This window comes from Scylla paramamosain, chromosome 13 (genome assembly GCF_035594125.1).
Source record: "Scylla paramamosain isolate STU-SP2022 chromosome 13, ASM3559412v1, whole genome shotgun sequence".
Taxonomy (NCBI): Eukaryota; Metazoa; Arthropoda; class Malacostraca; order Decapoda; family Portunidae; genus Scylla; species Scylla paramamosain.
In genome coordinates this window covers 358890-377882 of record NC_087163.1, presented here as the reverse complement: position 1 = coordinate 377882, position 18993 = coordinate 358890, and the positions used below count along the sequence as shown (strand labels likewise).

Genomic DNA, 18993 nt, shown 5'->3' with positions numbered 1-18993 from the left:
CAGACCGAGGATGTTCATTGTAGAAGAGGGGGACAGTTGAGTGTCACTGAAGAAGAGAGGATAGTTGTCTGGAAGGTTGTGTCGAGTTGATAGATGGAGGAATTGAGTTTTTGATACATTGAACAATACCTCTATACATTGAATACAATACTTAGGGTCGATACCAGAAGAGTAGTCCAACCTGGGGACATTTGTGGCCCCCTCTCCAGATGGCGACTCCGAGGCTGGTGTAGGAGTCGCCATGATAATTTTGAATTTTAAGTGAAGGATGTGTGTGTAATTAGGTGCTTCTAGTTTCGTGTGAAGGAAGAGAGTTGTCTTTAGAAGGCAGGCTGTGAGACACAAAGGGAGACACAAAGGGAAACGTTCAGTGGAGTCACAGCTGGGTTTAATGATAAGTTCATAGCACCCTCTGATTCAGTGCTTTAGACCTCACTGAGAGTAATTATCGTTTTGGCAGGTGCCTACCATATATATATATATATATATATATATATATATATATATATATATATATATATATATATATATATATATATATATATATATATATATATATATATATATATATATATATATATATATATATATATATATATATATATATATATATATATATATATATATATATATATACCATGGTAACAAGATGCAATAATGGTATTCCTAATTCCTTTAGGCATTTTCCGTATCACATCTAATAGGGCATAAACCTTCATTCTCTGCCCTGCTGTTCTCAGTAAAGCTAAAACAGTAAAGAATGGTGAACGGCCGAGTCAGCGCCTTCTAGTAGAAAGCGATGACTTAGTTAATCTCAAAACCAATGCCCTGCTTTGCAAAGGACAGCCATCCCCGATTCCAGCCCTTTCCCCAAGCATCTGAAGTAGAAGTGTAAAGCGAGTCTGAGTGTGGGGAGAGGCAGAGTTTGGAAAATAAATGGCTGTAGTGGAGACACGGTGACACGGCTGTAGTGGAGACATGGTGGAGGAGAAGATAGTGGCGAGTTGGTATGCAAGGCCAAGATCATAAAACTACGGCAAATTTTTAATAGTACAGAATACATGACTTTGTCCACGAAGATCCTTGCTGCTGATGACAAAGATGCCACTCACTATGATCAGTCATGCAGCAGAGTGAGCTGCCAGAGTCTGCCACACCTTAGTCAGGCACCAGACACCAGCGTTCAGTTTGAAAGCATCAGCAATAGCGGCAAGTCCTGTGTGTGGTGTGTTCGTGGCAAGCACAGTCCTCTAGTAGCAGCAACGTGCCATGGCAGAAGACTCGTCCTTCATCTGGCTCCGGCCAGCCACTGAAATCGAGGAACTAATGGACTGCGCTAACAAGAAAGGATTTGTCGTCACCGTGTATGGGCTGACGCTGCGCACCAGTGCTCCTCTCACTGACAGTCAGATCGAAAAAACGCTTCATCACCTTTTCAGGTTAGTAATATTGTATACCTGCTCACCGACAGACACCGCTGCACCACAGCAGCAGCAGCAGCGTGCACGTAGGCGCTGTGAGGAAAGAGCGCAGACTTAACTCGCGTTAATGAGGGTTTTCTGGAGTGGTGTGAGGGAGTTCTTCACAATACGTCGTCACTTTCAGTAAATAAATCACAAAGACATAAATAGCAGTCGCATCATGATAATCAATTTTGCAAATTTGGCTCAAAACTCCCGCACTACACGAGACGCCTTAAGGATTGTACTTATTCTTTTTACTTAATAAAGTGTGTCAAGGACCAAGACATTCACTCCTCCCGTAGGAAAGTGCCCTGCCTGAGGACGTGCTTCAGGAAGCGCGGGGACACCCTGTGGGCGTGTGACATGAACCGCGAGCAGCTCGATTTCCAGGTACAGTGCAATGATTTTCCATACTTTGTTATTATTTTTTTTACAAAGAAGAGACGCGGTCTTCACACTTCTTCAGATATGGAAGGGTGAGTTGTGCAGCGTTTTCTCTTTTTTCCTTTTATGATGCGTTTTTTCTTTCTCCTTTTATGCAAAAGTAGTACTGGCCAAGGGCAATAAAAAATATATGAGGTTCCAATTCCTAAAGGAAAATAGCCGAAAATATTATACAAAATTGGAGAAGTGTCTTGGAACCTCCCTCTTGAAAGAATTCAAGTCATAGGAAGGAGCAAATACATGACCAGGCAGGGAGAGAAAGTGGTTGTAGAGAACAGTAAAAGATCCAACTTTACGGCAAAGAGGGAGAGGCTGAAGACAGTCGATTAGAAGAGTTAAAAAGACGAAATGCTTTTGGTTGCACCCTGTTCAATAGAGCAGTATGAGTGGAAGCTCCCATATTTGTGAAGCGTACTCCATATATGGATGAATAAGGTCCCTGTACAGAGTTAGCAGCTGGGGAGGTGAGAAAAAACATGAGACGACTCAGAACGCCTAACTTCATAGAGAACGCCTGACTTCATGGAAGCTGTTTTACTTAGAGATGAGATGTGAAGTTTTTAGTTTAGATTATTAGCAAAGAATAGACCGCAGAAGAAGAGGGACAGTTGAGTGTCGCTGAAGATAGCTATTTGGAAGGTTACGTTGATCTGATAGACCTGGGGACTGGTTCCTTTACTAGACGGGAACTCTAAGGCTGGTGCTAAAGTCGCCATTTTTAATAATTTTGAACTTTGAGAGAAAGGTGCACGTGTATTAGATGCATCTGCTGTCGTTCAAAGGAAGAGAGTTGTTTTTAGAGGCAGGCAAGACTGCCCTCTGTGTTGTGAGACAAAGGGACGTCAGACCTGGGGCAAAGGCAAGTTCACAGCACCCACTTGGTCCAGTGCTTGTGAGACCTCTCTGAGATTAATTACCGTTTCGGCAGATGTCTACCGCCTCCTTTGAGGCAGTGAAAAAACTTAACAGCTGGAGGACTCGTAAGAAATGTTCAGGTAACAAGCTGCCAGCAGGTGACAAACTGCTGCCAACAGGTAACAAGCTGCTGCCAACAGGTAACAAGCTCCTGCCAACAGGTAACAAGTTGCTGACGACAGGTAACAACCTGCTGCCGACAAGTAACAACCTGCTGCCGACAAGTAACAACCTGCTGCCAACAGGTGAGCCAGGCTGATCGGCGAGGCAGAGCGGCCAGACCGTGAAGTCTACCGGCCTCCAGATCGGCGGAGGCGGCTGTTATGGATAGTAATAATGATCACAGTTCTTTAAAATCAGCATCCAAACACCTGGCACTTCGCATCGCCGCGGTCTGCCGTGCAGTGGCTGCAGTTCACGGGGACCTTCTGCTGGATCTCCCAAACCGAATTCCGACTTCACCTTTTTTTTTTTCTTTCTTTCCTCAGGTTATGGACACGCAGGAGTTAGTGCCGGCTGTGGAAGCGTTGTTTCATTACCACTTTCCCACCACCGAGGGTCCATTGTGGTGCGCGCGCCTCCTTCCTGCTGGAACCCCTGGCTGCTGTTCTCGACCGGATCTGGTGGCTGCCTTCCCCTACAGCCGCACACTACTGCTGGCCAACCATCACGGCATCGCTGACGGCACAACAAACATGTTTGTGACTGACGCATTCCTCCGTGTGTTGGACGACGTGCTCGCCAGCAAGCCCGTGGACGACACAACGCAACTTGGTAGGTTGACAACCGGGGAGGAGACCAAAGCTTTACTGACGGCAAAAATGCAGGAACTGACGAAGGATCAAGATCGCCTCAAGAAGTTGCAAAGGGACTTAGAAAAGGCACATCAGTCAGAGAAACTTATTCCACGTGTTTATCCGATGTTCAAACATCCTAAAGCCAAGTTCCAGGCAGTTCTGCGGGATCTAGATAAGGAGAGTACCCAGAGCTTCATCAGAAAGTGCAGGGAAGAGGGAGTCACGGTGAACAGTGGGCTGGCGGCGGTGTTCAGCGTAAGCCTCGTCGACTTCGTGCGGGAAGGAGGTCTGGAGCAGGACTTTTACTGCATCAGAGATCGGATTCCAGTTAACATGAGACGTTATTGGCAAGGTGACACCTCCGGGACCTTAGGTGTTCACTGCATGGTATTGCAGAACACCGTCTCGACGCCAGCCAGTTGGCGGGACAACTTCTGGGGCTATGCCAGAGGCATACATAAAAACATTATTCAAGCTATTAAAAAAAACGACGCATTGTTGCAAACCATGGCAGTTAAGTCAGATTGCAATTTGGAGAATGTCTTTGAAGAGCAGCCGACACCAGTGTGTGACTATGGGATGAGCAACATGGGAAACTCAGACGGCCTCATACAGACGGAGGGTCAGCACGTACGGCTGGTGCATCTGGTCACGGCCACCTCGTGCTGGAACAGTCCCACGTACCACATGTTGCACACACTACGTGGCTGTCTCATGTACAGCTTTCTCTACAACAGCGACATCCTCACGCGGGGAAATGCCCAGAAACTGGTGGATAAGACCTTTGAAAACCTGATGGCCGTGACGAAGATGTGAACATTAACACTTCAGTGACGCTCAGCTGTTCCCCTCTTATACACTGAATATCCTCGATCTGTCCTTTATTAAATCAAAACAGAAAACTTCACATACCGTCTCTCGCTAAAACATCAACTATAAACTTTTAAGTTCTGAGTTGTCTCCGATTGTTTTTTTTTTTCAAATCCGCTCACGTCCTCCACCCCAAATTGCAGACTGTACAGGGACTCATGCATGAAGTACAAGTACACTTCACAAATAGCGGGTGGTGTTCCACTTACGATTCTCTCTTAAACAAGGTAAAATAAGTATTTTTCATCAGTTCATCTCCTCTAACTGACTATCTTCATCCTCTCTCTCTTCATCGTCCTCTGCCACCGGTCCTTTTACATAAAAAAAACATTGTGTCCAGTAAACCTCATTGTTGTCCTATCCAAAAGATAAACTAAGAGGGGCAATGTTCTTTACGCCACAAGATCACCATCGCTATGTCCTTTCTGTCAACTTACTTTCTCCGCTCTTTCTCTCCCAGCGACCATTTTTATCATGGTGCACTTAGTTTCTGCTCTGGTCAGCACTTGAAAAATTAAAAAAGTGACTCGCTAACGAGATGGAGGTTCATAAATATAAATATTTTTCATCTTGGTCTTCTATTCCTGCAGTTTTATTGTCTTCTATGTAAATTATATTTAGAAACCTTCCATAGAAAATATAAGAATCTTCTAGTTAATATAGCAACTGGTGCACATCTTAAATTCTCACTAACGCACATAATGTCTTCACACGTGTATTGCAGTGCACACAGTTAATTATGCCATGCGATGTGTGTATAGGTAAACAGTACATCGTCGTCCGTTTGCCAGTGTGGTGTGCCGGTCCGCATTGATTTATTCTCCCCTGCTTTGTTATCAGTGACGGTGGATTCACAGTCCGTGTAAGCAGCGAAAAGACATGCACCATAACAAATGATGTGGTGAAGAGGAGACTGACAAGTACATAAAGCAGACACATTTCATCCGAGGGGAGGGAGGGGGAGTCATATGCGCAAAATATTATGATTACTTACGAGTAATCTCCCTGCACACACACACACACACACACACACACACACACACACACACACACACACACACACACACACACACAGACACACACACATAGACACGGTCATGCCCCAAAGTACGTAGGGACCGAACAAGACTAGAACCAGAAGGTCGATCTGCTTCCGTTTCCAACAAAACGCTAGTCTCTACACTTAAAGAATAACTATAACGATCTTTCTTCCTTTGGGTCGTAACAAAAGTGGCATATCCAGTTTAAATTTAGATGTGGTTGCATGGTGTTGTTCATGATCCAGTATTTCTCACTATGCAATAAAGTTAACATGTACTAAAGCTACATTATTTTCATTCTTTCATTCAGTTTCCTTATTGCACTAAAGCAGTTTTTTAAACATTTTTCCTATATATTTTTTTCTTATTGTTTTTCAAGATATTGCTTGTCTCCTAGAGCAATACAGAGGTGGGCGGAGAAGCATCAAGGGCGTAGGTGCCTTACTGTGGGGCGTTGCGCGGCGGTGGGCGGGAGGGGAGGGCGAGCGCCAGGGAAGCATTCAAAGAGGTAAAGCATTTATTGGTGAAAAAAACACTACTACTACTACTACTACTACTACTACTACTTGCAAAAATGACATAACGAGCAGCATGTTATGAATGCAACACAGTAAAAGCTACAACATACATGATGCAGTGACAACAAATTGTTAAATTCAGCTGTAGATTAATAACAATAAGTATGTTGATTGGCTGGCTGATGTCTCCTGGTTAAGGATACGACTGCCTGATCGCCTACCTATTTCACGGACCTCATAAGTATAGAACTCACCCACTCGTGTATCATGCTCAAAACCAAGATTAGATTTATGAGTAGCTGTAAAACTCAAAAAAATGTGTCTGTTTGATGAGTTCATACGTATGGGACAGGGACAATGTAACCCAGGTGTTAGCTTTCCATGTGTCACCACGATGAAGGAAAAACACTAGGATATAGACCTATTTGAATCAGTACAAAGGATAATGACCAAAAAGATACAAGGGATGAAGAGTATTCCTTATGAGAAGAGAATGAAGCTTTTAAATTTACATCCATTACAAAGACGTAGGTTAAGGGGGAACTGATATAGGTCTTTAAATGGCAATAGGCACTACAGGGGATATAATATGAGTGACATAAGCAAGATTTTCAGGATCATTTATGAAGATAGGACAAGAAATAATGGATTCAGGCTTCAAAAGTTGATTTACAAAGGATTCGAAGGAACTGGTTTTCTAACAAATGGTAGATGAATGGCATCGACTCAGTAATCAGCTTGTTAGTGTTGAATCATGAAGGAACTTTACAAGAAGATTAGAGATATTTATGGATGAAGATGACAGGTGGAAATAGGTAGGTATACTTCATACAGGGACTGCCACGTGTAGGGATGATGAGATCTTGCAGCTTTCCTTATTTTCTTATGTTATTATGACTTCAGATAGTTTTTTGTACAACAACAACAACAACAACAACAACAACAACAACAAGCAGAATAAATAAACATATCTATAGGTCCTTCGTTGCTCCACCTAATGCAAAATGGGGTGCAGGTGTTGAGTCCACCACCGCCACCACCACCACCACAACAACGACAACAACAACAGCAACAATCAGAATAAATTAACATTTTTATAGGTCCTTCGTTGCTCCACCTAGTGCAAAATGGGGTGCAGGTGTTGCCTCCACCACCAGAGTGTAACAAGATGGTAGTAGTAATAATACTACTAATAGTAATGACAATGATAATAAAATAGTCGATTTATTTGTTAAAGGTAGTGTGTGTGTGTGTGTGTGTGTGTAGTGGGGAGGGGTTGAGGGAGACAGATTAAAGGCTAGAATAGAAAAAAAGATGGATGAAAATGCTCTCACAACACCTCTCTCCCTAAAAGTCAGAGTGATGAAATAAACAAAAAACAAAACAAAAAAAACGGTCTATTTAGTTTCTGGAGAGTCTTGATACTCCTCTCGTGAGACACTTCAAGTAGTAAGTAGGAGAAAATACAAAAACAGGAAGAGTCTCAGACTTTATTAAAAAAGGGAATGAAAGACTGAAGATACTGGTTAACTCGTGCATTAGTAAGGTGAAGAGAATATGGGTGAAAGAAAGTAAATAAAAAAAAGAAAAGAAAAAGAAAAAAAAAAAAAGAAAATTGTGCAGTGAGCCCACGGGAGGGTAGAAATGCATGCAGTTAGCAGGATCGGAAGAGTAGTTAACATGAAAGCAGCGACAGAATATATTAAGAGATGTAACCTTGCGGCGAAGAGGGGCTAAAGATAGCCAGTCAGAGGAGAGGCATTGATTAGGCGAAATAGTTTTGTTTCCACCCTTTTTAACAAAGTAGTATGAGAGGAAACCCATTGTTTATGTGAAGTGTACTCCATACTCGGACGATACGGCCCCTGTATAGAGTTAGCAGCTGGAAAGAGAATAAAAGTAATGGTGAAGGTGACACAGGACATCTTACTTCATGGAAGCTGTTTTAGCGGAGGAGAATAGATGTGAGATCTCCACCTCAGATATTTTAATGAAGGACAGTCCAAGTATGTTCAGCGTAGAAGATGGGGACAGTTGAGTGTCGTGCAAGAAGGGATAGTTATCTAGAAGGTTGTGTTGGGGGATAATCATATGAAGCAGTTGATTTTTTAAGGTACTGAACAACACAGTGTTTCCCACACCCCTTTCAGAAATAAGAGCAAGAACAATATGTTCAAGAAAGTTGGTAAGAATAAATTTGTGACTGATATGGTAAGAATAACAGTCACACTCAAGGGACATGAAACAGCTGCACATGAGCGACCTGGTAGTGGAACACTGCAGCGGTTCCGTCACGCGCACTGAGGGATGCTTCCCTGGTGGCGTCCCTTGGTAAACGCACACACGAGCCAACTTGTCAGGTTTCTAAATTTGATTGTTTCATTCGAAAGAACAATGATATTCCTTTCTGCTGTAAGACTCCGTTTGTTTGAAGCTGCCCCCTTGGTGCTTACGTGAACACAATAATACCTGAGCATAAACTTTATCTACACATACGGTCAGGACACGTGACATATGAGCGCGCACACATGAGTGGCCACTTCCATATTTTATATGCGATACAGCTACTGCATGTATAAGGATACCATATGTGTGTGTGTGTGTGTGTGTGTGTGTGTGTGTGTGTGTGTGTGTGTGTGTGTGTGTGTGTGTGTGTGTGTGTGTGTGTGTGTATGCTACACAATCCTGCATACGCATAATGTTCACATAGCTGTCAGCATCTTGAAGCCTGCGGCCTTGCCTACACGAGACAACAGCAAGACTTGACCCTTGCTACGCTCAATTTTAACATCATTATGAATGCTATTTTCTGAGAAGTCATACTTGTTGCTTGAGTTGTCCACACCTCACAGCTCCTATGTACAAAACAATGACATCTGTTTTACATTTCTTAGACACCAACTGGGCAGAACAACCGTTCCGGACTCTGACCTATACGTGATTGATATGGTAATACGCTGAAAACTCATACGTTTACACTTTGCGTAGTGTTACCATTGATATGGTAATACGCTGAAAACTAATACGCGTACACTTTGTGTAGTGTTATCAACAGCAACTAAATGAAATTGTAAAACAATCACTGGCTTCTGCTGTCGATAAGTATTCTGCAGGCAGTCCTCAGAAAGCAGGAAACGTAACGTCCTTTTTTTCCGGTTGTGCAGGACAGAACACGGATCGTTCAAAAGTAAGACGTCTGACTACCCTCGTACTTGCACGTACACACGCACACACACACACACACACACACACACACACACACACACACACACACACACACACACACACACAGAGAGAGAGAGAGAGAGAGAGAGAGAGAGAGAGAGAGAGAGAGAGAGAGAGAGAGAGAGAGAGAGAGAGAGAGAGAGAGAGAGAGAGAGAGAGAGAGAGAGAGAGAGAGAGAGAGAGAAATGTGCAGTAGGTGTTATTTGTAAGTGATCTGTTGCGCTGGCAGATTCAAAACAGACATGTAGATCAAAACAGGTGTTTGGGTGTAACCTCTCCTCTCCACGATTTTCTGCTATTCCTGCAAGTACCCAACCGTTCCCCTACGGTCTCTGAATAAAAATGACACCTCACATGCCACACACCGGGACAACGAGGCCACAACCCAGTGGCTTATATCCCATACATACTTGATGCTGGCGAATAAAAAGTTGCACATAAAGAGCCTCATTTATATGCCTCGCGACTCCAATAAGACCATAAGACAATAATATACGAGAAGCTGCAAGAAGCCGTCAGGTGTGCACGTGGCAGTCCTTGTATGACAGCTATAATCCTCATCCATAAATTTGTCTTATCTTTTAAAGCTCCCTAATGACTCCGCAGGAGCAATCTGATTATTGAGTCCATTACTAAGTATCCCAGGCCTTCTCAGTTGTGAGCCAAGCATGTGGTGAGTGTGTGTGTGTGTGTGTGTGTGTGTGTGTGTGTGTGTGTGTGTGTGTGTGTGTGTGTGTGTGTGTGTGCCTCACGATTTTATGGAGCTGTTGGTGGACACAAGTGTACAGGACAAAGGACGCACCATCTGGCGACCCCCATCCATTTTCCTACTACTGTCATCGTACATGGAACACTATTGTATTTTGGTCTACTGATGATTACTGGCAGCTGAGGTGATGAACGTCCGCGGTATTCTACACCTGAGGACCAACGTGGCATGTGTGTGTGTGTGTGTGTGTGTGTGTGTGTGTGTGTGTGTGTGTGTGTGTGTGTGTGTGTGTGTGTGTGTGTGTGTGTGCGCGCGCGCGCTCCTTTAGCCAGGGAGAGGATGTATATGCTCTCTCAGACAGAAAAGGTCTCAAAGCAATAGCGAGTTAGAATCCAAAAGAATTCGCTTTAAATCGGTTTTGCACTAAATCGAAATACTGTTTTAATGGAAAGATTCTTGTGGTGGGAAAAACAATGCGCGCCAATGTCAGTTCCCTTAAAATCGAAATTGCTTTAAAGTGATTTTTGGTCTTTCTTTTAGGTGCCGTTTTAAATTGATGATCCTGAATCGACTCGCGTTAAATTGACGTTCTGCTGTATTATCAACTATGAAATAAACATAAATACTTTCATTACTAGTTCTCAAATAAACATAACTTTTTTTTTCCTACTGGCAGAATTGCATCTAGCTCATAGGCACTTATTGATAATTTTCAAATAAATATAAACACTTTCATTATTAGTTCTCAAATAAACATAATTCCCTTTATCCCACCAGCAGAACCGTAGCTAGTTTACAGTAAGTGTCTGCGGACAGGAACACAAATAAAGTCATACATGGACAAAAGTTATGTTCCTCCGTGAAAAAGCAACAGCCAATAAATATGTGGTTACATTCTTTTACAAATCGTTTTTCTTTTTAACGGTGGACGGAATAGGTAGATGAAATGGGAAGAGTAAGCGGGTGTGGAGGGAAGAATGGAAAGTAAAACTAAGAAGGAAGTACAGTAGCAGATAAAGAATGACGAGCAAACTTTCCTCCTTCCAAACTTTCTAAAGCCGCTGCACGCTAAACTGATCAAGAAGCCCTGCCCTCTTCCTCTTCCTGCTGCTGATGCTGCTGCTCCTCCTCCTCCTCCTCCTTCTCCTCTCTCTCGACGCAACAGGTGACTGATGCTCTCGTGCCTCTTCATCAATCACGTTATCAATTACCCTCTTCCAAACATGACTTTCGGAAATACCAATACGAAGAAATAACAATGCGAGAAGAACAGTAATGTCAGTAATGCCAATGTATTATTAACCATTCAGATGAATTGCGAAAAAAAAATTATTATGTTGGTGCACCCATGAAGGTCTTGCCACTTCTCAGCTGCTTCTTTTTGTTGTTGTTGTTGTTGTTGTTGTTGTTCCTGTTGTTTTTGCTGTTGTTGTTGTTGTTGTTGTTGTTGTTGTTGTTGTTTTGTATAAAGGATATTTTCATTCACCTTATGAGTAATTACTTCAAGCTCATTTTTAAATATATCAGTAAGAAAACAACAACAACAACAACAACAACAACAACAACAACAACAACGATAATAATAATAATAATAATAATAATAATAATAATAACAAAAATTATTATTATTATTATTATTATTATTATTATTATTATTATTATTATTACTATTATTATTATACCTTGGACGATTTTGGGCTTGTTCCTCCCTTCCCTCCACCCTCTGACTACTTCATGCTATTAAAATTCTTCGTAATGATGTTTTCCATGCCCTCGCTGGCCTAAACCCTCGGAAGGCTTATGGACCTGATGGGGTCCCTCCTATAGTTCTCCGAAACTGTGCCTCCGTGCTTGCACCTTGCCTAGTCAAACTCTTTCAGCTCTGTCTGTCAACATCTACCTTTCCTTCTTGCTGGAAGTTTGCCTACATTCAGCCTGTTCTTAAAAAGGGTGACCGTTCTTATCCCTCAAACTACCGTCCTGTTGCTTTAATTTCCTGCCTCAATAGGAAGATTTTTAAACATCTGTCACTTCACAACCTTCTATCTGATCGCCAGTATGGGTTCCGTCAAGGCCGCTCTACTGGTGATCTTCTGGCTTTCCTTACTGAGTCTTGGTCATTAGAGATTTCGGTATTAGATTATATTATTATTGTTATTAGATTGGAGATTGCTATTAGAGATTTTGGTGAAACTTTTGCTTTTGCTTTGGACATATCAAAAGCTTTTGATAGAGTCTGGCACAAAGCTTTGATTTCCAAACTACCTTCCTACGGCTTCTATCCTTCTCTCTGTAACTTCATCTCAAGTTTCCTTTCTGTGGTAGACGGTCACTGTTCTTCTCCTAAATCTATTAACAGTGATGTTCCTCAGTGATGTCCTGTCACTCACTCTCTTCTTATTAGTCATCAATGACCTAAACTAAACTTCTTGTCCTATCCACTCCTACGCTGATGATACCACCCTGCACTTTACCACGTCTTTTCATAGACGTCCAACCCTTCAGGAAGTAAACATTTCACGCAGGGAAGCCACAGAATGCCTGATTTCTGATCTTTCTAAAATTTCTGATTGGGGCAGAGCAAATTTGGTATTGTTCAATGCCTAAAAAACTCAATTCCTCTATCTATCAACTCGACACAACCTTCCAGACAACTGTCCCCTCTTCTTCAGTGACACTTAACTGTCCCCCTCTTCTACACTGAACATCCTCGGACTGTCCTTTACTTATAATCTGAACTGGAAACTTCATATCTCATCTCTAGCTGGAACAGCTTCTATGAAGTTAGGTGTTTTGAGACGTCTCCGCCAGTTTTTCTCAACCGCCCCCCCAGCTGCTAACTCTGTACAAGGGCCTTATCCGTCAATGTAAGGAGTAGGTATATTTCACTTGTCTGGGGGGTTCCACTCATGCCGCTCTTCTAGACAGGGTGGAATCAAAAGCTTTTTGTCTCATCAACTCTTCTTCTCTAACTAACTGTCTTCAGACTCTCTGTCATCGCGCAATGTTGCATCTCTAGCTGTCTTCTACCGCTATTTTCATGCTAACTGCTCTTCTGATCTTGCTAACTACATGCCTCCCCTCCTCCCGCGGCCTCACTGCACAAGACTTTCTTTTTTCTCTCACCCCTATTCTGTCCACCTCTCTAATGCAAGAGTTAACCAGTATTCTTAATCATTCATTCCTTTCTCTGGTAAACTATGGAACTCTCTGCCTGCTTCTGTATTTCCATCTTCCTATGACTTGAATTATTTCAAGAGGGAGGTTTCAAGACACTTATCCTTCAATTTTTGACCACCGCATTGGACCCTTTTCTGGGATTGGCATCTCAGTGGGCTTTTTTTACTGGATTTTTCTTGCCTTTGGCCAGTGTCCCTTCTGCATAAAAAAAATAAATAAAAAAATTGTGATACCTGTTTCCTTCTCTGAATGAAACTCACGCCTTTTCTTTTCTGCGCGAATCATCCAAAGAGAAGGTATGATAAGGATGATAAGAGAATGGCAGTCTGTGTGAAGCGACTGTGATGTTAGTTCGGCGCTTGTATAAAGTACAAGCGCACTAGTAATGTTACCGCCGCTTGATTGCTATCAACAACAGCAGGTGCGGATACAAAAACCGGAAATACTATAGCAGCCAACATGCAGGTGACAGACACACACACACACACACACACACACACACACACACACACACACACACATAACTGCCACGTATCGTAAGCAGGGCTGTAGCATGAGAAATATTCGTTACTTTATTGACACACTCCTCTTCAATGGTTAGCATCATCGAGGCGGCTCAGCCTAGTGTTATCGAAGGAAGGCGTCTGTCAAGGCAAGTCCAGAACGTATATTTGCACCTTACCAGCATTGGAAAGGCGAGGGATTACTGAGACAAATTAATAATTGACACAAGTTGTAACACACACTTCACCTTTTACAGCTTTGGTCATCCTTTGTTAACATTTAGAGTAGTGTAGAATAGCGTTTGCATGAACGTGGTAAAAACAAGAAGGGATAGGATTTTTTTTTTTTTTTTTTTAGGATACAGAACTAGTGGGAGACGGTAGCAACAAAAAATTTCTACGAAAGCGTTGATGTTACATAACAATTATTTATACGCGCTAGCCATTGATCAGGGCAGCAAGTGTGCATTGTAGACACAAGTGTAGGTAACACCGTCGCATATGTGCTGTACGACCAAACCGATTTGATCCAGCGGCGGCGGTGGAGTAGTTCCCAGGGGCGGCGCTAGAATGTTTGAGCTCCCCATGTTAGTTACCATCACATAATCTTTCGTTCACCGTTCCCGGAGACTAAGGACCGGGGGTAAAGACAGAATACGGCGAGAAATATGGCAGTGCTGAGTTGCATGGCGCCGTTCAGTATTAAGATGGGGTACGTATTCACGGGTTTGAATAGAGAACAATCAATCATTATGGACCGAAGAGAATAATTTCTGATATTTTTCGTAGTTACCTTTTTCTGTGTAAGGTATAACAGTACTGTACACTAAGTTACAAGTCACTCTTCTGCCACACATTTTTATTGGTATTATTTATTTTTTTTTATCTGGTTCAGATATTCTCTCTCTCTCTCTCTCTCTCTCTCTCTCTCTCTCTCTCTCTCTCTCTCTCTCTCTCTCTCTCTCTCTCTCTCTCTCTCTCTCTCCTGTTCCTCCTCCCCCTCCTCCTCCTCTTCCTCCTCCTCCTCTTCCTCCTCCTCCTCCTCCTCCTCTTCCTCCTCCTGTCTCGATTATCTCATTACTCTCTTTCTATTCTGTTTCTAGTGGAAAGAGGAGGAAGGCAACCTGTAGCACTTTATTGGAGAGAAAGAGAGAGAGAGAGAGAGAGAGAGAGAGAGAGAGAGAGAGAGAGAGAGAGAGAGAGATTTACAGTAGGCAGGTATTTGCATTGCATATGACACACGTCAAGTAATACATGATCGGATCTAGCCTAGTAATATAATGAAAAAAAAATTGAATGTTGAATGTAACCTGTAAGTATGAATTAAGTATTATGTAGCAGGTTAAAAAAGATACATTACATGAATAATGTGTTTTCCCTTTATGTTATACCTCTGTCAGTCTGTCAGTCAGATTCCGCGGGAACACAGTCTACGACCTGGCAACTCTGCAAGTTGTGCCGGCTCCGGCAGTCTCTTGCAGGGTATAATGTACCACACAGAGGCCATCCGTTGTCCCGTACGCGCCACACCCTTCTCCAGAACTCTGTACATATACCTAAATATATACATATTTTTATACGTTCACCTTTGAGATTCACCTGAAAACCACAGAAACTTACCACGAGTGACTTTACCTACTACATAAAGGTAAGAAACTAATGAACAGTGTCCAGCGGTAACTGATAATTAAAACCACTCTGGAACATTCTGCCTAACCAGTATATGGAGTATGGAGAGGCTATGAATTCAAGCAACTCATGCAACAAGTATGACTTCTGAGAAACATATCCTTGTGTTGAGTAGGAAGTTATTACGTGATGTTAGATTTACTAAAAAAGAAAAAATCTCACTATAATGCAGGGGACTGCCACGTCTGACAGTAAACATTGCTTGAATGATAAGTACATGATAAGATACGGCGCTCTGATAAGACCACACGGAGAATGAAATCTCCATCAGAGAAAAATGCATAGAGACCAGAAATAAAACTAACCGTATATAAGGATCCATCAATAGGAGCGTTAAAAGTAAAGTCTAAAAGTGATACTAAAGTCATATTTGGAGTTGGTCAAACCTATTTTGTACTATGCTGCGTAGTTTTGGTTCCCATGTCACAGGAAGGACGTATGTCTGTGTCAGTACAGATGAGAATGACTAAAAAATAACAAGGATGTGAAATATTCTTTACGAGAAGACATTAAGGATTTTTAACATACTTACATTAAAGAGGCGTATATTATGTGAGATGGGATCTGATAGAGATTATTTAAGTGGCGTAACAGTTAAAACGAGATGGTATAAACGAAATCTTTATAGTCAGTAATTAGAATAGGACTTGAAGTAACGGATTCATGTTTGATGAAGTTAGATTTAAGAGGAAAAACTAGGAAGAAACTGGTTTTCAGATTAACAGAGTGGTAGATAAGTGGAAGAGTCAAGTTGTTAGGTTTGAGTCAATAGGGAGCTTAAGAAAAGACTTGAGAAATTGAATTTGTGAATAGGGATGATAGGTGGATAGGTAGACATATTTTAGACGGGGACTATCACGTATAGGCATTCTGGTTTCTCAGAACTTTGTTTGCCATCTTATATTCTTATGAAAATAAATGAATGAATAAATAAAAAATAAATAAATAAATAAAACTAAAAGAAAATACGAAACAAAATAAGTTACAGTAGGTTACTCGACATAAGACAAATTTGATTTGCTACCGACGCGTTGCCCGACCATTAACACACAGATAATTACCGAAGTAATAAGAAAGAAACCAGGGCTGATAGGAGGTGGGAAAGGCAGAGAACTAGATGATGATGATGATGATGATGATGACGATAACAATGAAAATGTTTTACCACTGGCTTTTTCCTTCCAGGATGTCAAAATCTTTTGTTCGCAGTTGGGGCACGGTAAAGCAGCTGTTGATAGCGACTCTGCTGCTTCTATCTGGTGCCCTCTTTCTTTCTTGGAATAGAGAATATGGTGAGTAAAGGTTGTGTGGGCTGTCCATGCCACAGACACCACTGCGAGCCCTCCTGTCACGGGAATATAGATCAATGACCAGACTTTCTGTAAGCTTTCCATTGGTTAGCAGGAAGTGTTGGACAGGAAGGCACATTACCACCAATCTGTGCAGTGTGCATAATGTACACACAGCTTCCCTGTTTTGATAATAACACTGTTGTTCGATAGGTGTTAGCTTCACTTAGAGTACAGTAACGTATTGTACTGAATTTTCCATAGTTCAGTTATATAAGGAGAAAGATCTTATAGGGCGATAATTGATACTCCCTCTACTTCATCTGACGTAATCTTCTAAAACTGCTTTTACTATTTATGCCTTATGATTCGTTTAAAGGAGAAAAAATGGAGTAAACAAATTATAACATGTTAACGCTACGCCACGAGACACAATGACCTCGGCGAGTAAACCTAAAAATTAAAGAATAAATAAGTAAATAAATAAGAATAAAAAAGTTATTGAGTCAACGAAGTAAGTTCGTCTTTTGTCCTCAGTGAATTTCCAGTGGAATGTGGAGAACTCCAAGACGCGAAGCGATGCCTTGCTGCGGCACGTGAGGAACACCTGCACCACCATGCGATTCCCAAACAAGATGACCAACAGGGCGATTAACCACATGGTTTATGACGACGAGAGGAAGGTGATCTACTGCTTCATTCCCAAGGTAAACCATAGACTACTAGAACCTGGAAATCTCTGTTAAGAACAAGTCAGTAGCATGAAATACAAAATAAGAGGAAGGAGGACAAGAGGTCAGTGTTTGCATCTCCTCGGGTTATGAAAATATGCTGCTAGAAAATGTAGTACAAAAAGAAACGTCGAAAAGATTAAACATAAGTGATTATAAGGAACATGGTTCAGTAGTGAAACAGTTAACTAAAGAATGGTGATGGTGGTGGTGGTGATGTCGGGGGCATCGCTCTCTCTCAACCATTCAGTACAGTGCTATGTATTGCGCCACACCAGACAGTAAAATGCATATATATAAGGTAACGCTAATATGATTGCTTTCTTTTAAATAACTGCATTGAATTTATTATTAATAATCGTTCAGTTAGTCATTTTCATCGTGTTTATCCCTTCCAGGTGGCGAGCACGAGCTGGAAGAGAGTGTTCGTGCTACTGACGCGACATCCCAAACAAAACGTATCCACAATGACCAGGTGAGTCTCGCTGCGTTGTCCCTGAGCTGCTTTTCTTGGTTAGGTTTCCCTTAGACACCGAGGAGAGTGGCAAGATATTTTGTCTTCAAGGCGATTCAATCTTACACCAAAGTGGATCTTTGTTCAAACGAAACCTACATATCTAACCAGCTACCCTTTTATTTATGTAAGAGGGCCACTGGCTAAGAACAATAACAATTCGAATAAGAAAAAAGGCGCAATTAAATATCAGTTCCCAGAGCAATGCCCAATAGAATGATCAAATAGTCTTGAAAGCTCCCTTTTCAAAGAGCTCATGTCATGGGATGGAGGAAATACAGAAGCAGGCAGGGAGTTCCAGAGTTTACCAGAGAAAGGGATGAATGATTGAGAATACTGGTTAACTCTTGCATTAGAGAGGTGAACAGAATAGGATTGAGAGAAAAAAGAAAGTCTTATGCAGCCAGCGAGGCCACAGGAGGAGGTGAGGCATGTAGTTAGCAAGATCAGAAGAGCAGTTAGCATGAAAATAGCGGCGAAAGATAGCAAGAGATGGAACACTGCGGTGATGAGATAGAAGCTGAAGAGGAGAGGAGTTGATTAGACGAAAAGTTTTTGATTCTCTCCTGCCTAAAAAGAGCAGTATGAGTAGAACCCCCCATACATGTGAAGCATACTCCATACATGGACGCAGAAGGCCCCTATACAGACTTAACAGTTCGGTGGGTAGGGGGGTGAGAAAAACTGGCGGTGACGAGTCAAAACACCTAACTTCATAGAAGCCGTTTTAGCTAGAGATGAGATGTGAAGTTTTCAGTTTAGATTACTAGGACAAACCAACGATGTTCATTGTAGAAGAGGGGGACAGTAGCGTAAGTAACTAACCTGACTAGCCAGCTAACCACCTAACCAACTGTTGATAATGATAGTAACTCTCTCTCTCTCTCTCTCTCTCTCTCTCTCTCTCTCTCTCTCTCTCTCTCTCTCTCTCTCTCTCTCTCTCTCTCTCTCTCTCTCTCTCTCTCTCATTCCTTTACTAATAAGACTGGAGCCGAGATATCCTGAACACCCACCGCAGTGGTTCTAAATCATCTCGCTTGCTAACTGATCTTAACTGACTTGGTCTCACTAATAAGAACAGAGCCTGAAACCAAATACCTTCAATA

The 18993-nt window shown here is 42.0% G+C and overlaps 1 protein-coding gene across 3 annotated transcripts in view; it reads left to right on the top strand.

The window, feature by feature from the left end:
• The first annotated feature begins 1128 nt into the window (after positions 1-1128).
• The window catches only part of LOC135106243 (carbohydrate sulfotransferase 11-like), a 31547-nt gene continuing 13682 nt past the window's right edge, over positions 1129-18993 (top strand). The window contains exons 1-4 of one of the 3 annotated variants that reach the window (XM_064015041.1): positions 1781-1853; positions 16539-16645; positions 17180-17349; positions 17772-17848. In XM_064015041.1, the coding sequence (XP_063871111.1) occupies positions 16540-16645; positions 17180-17349; positions 17772-17848 (353 nt within the window). In that variant the 5' untranslated portion in view covers positions 1781-1853; position 16539. Of the gene's footprint in view, positions 1440-1765; positions 1854-3310; positions 5812-15156; positions 15313-16538; positions 16646-17179; positions 17350-17771; positions 17849-18993 lie in introns of those variants that run through there. The other 2 variants (XM_064015040.1, XM_064015042.1) reach the window with 2 other exon arrangements.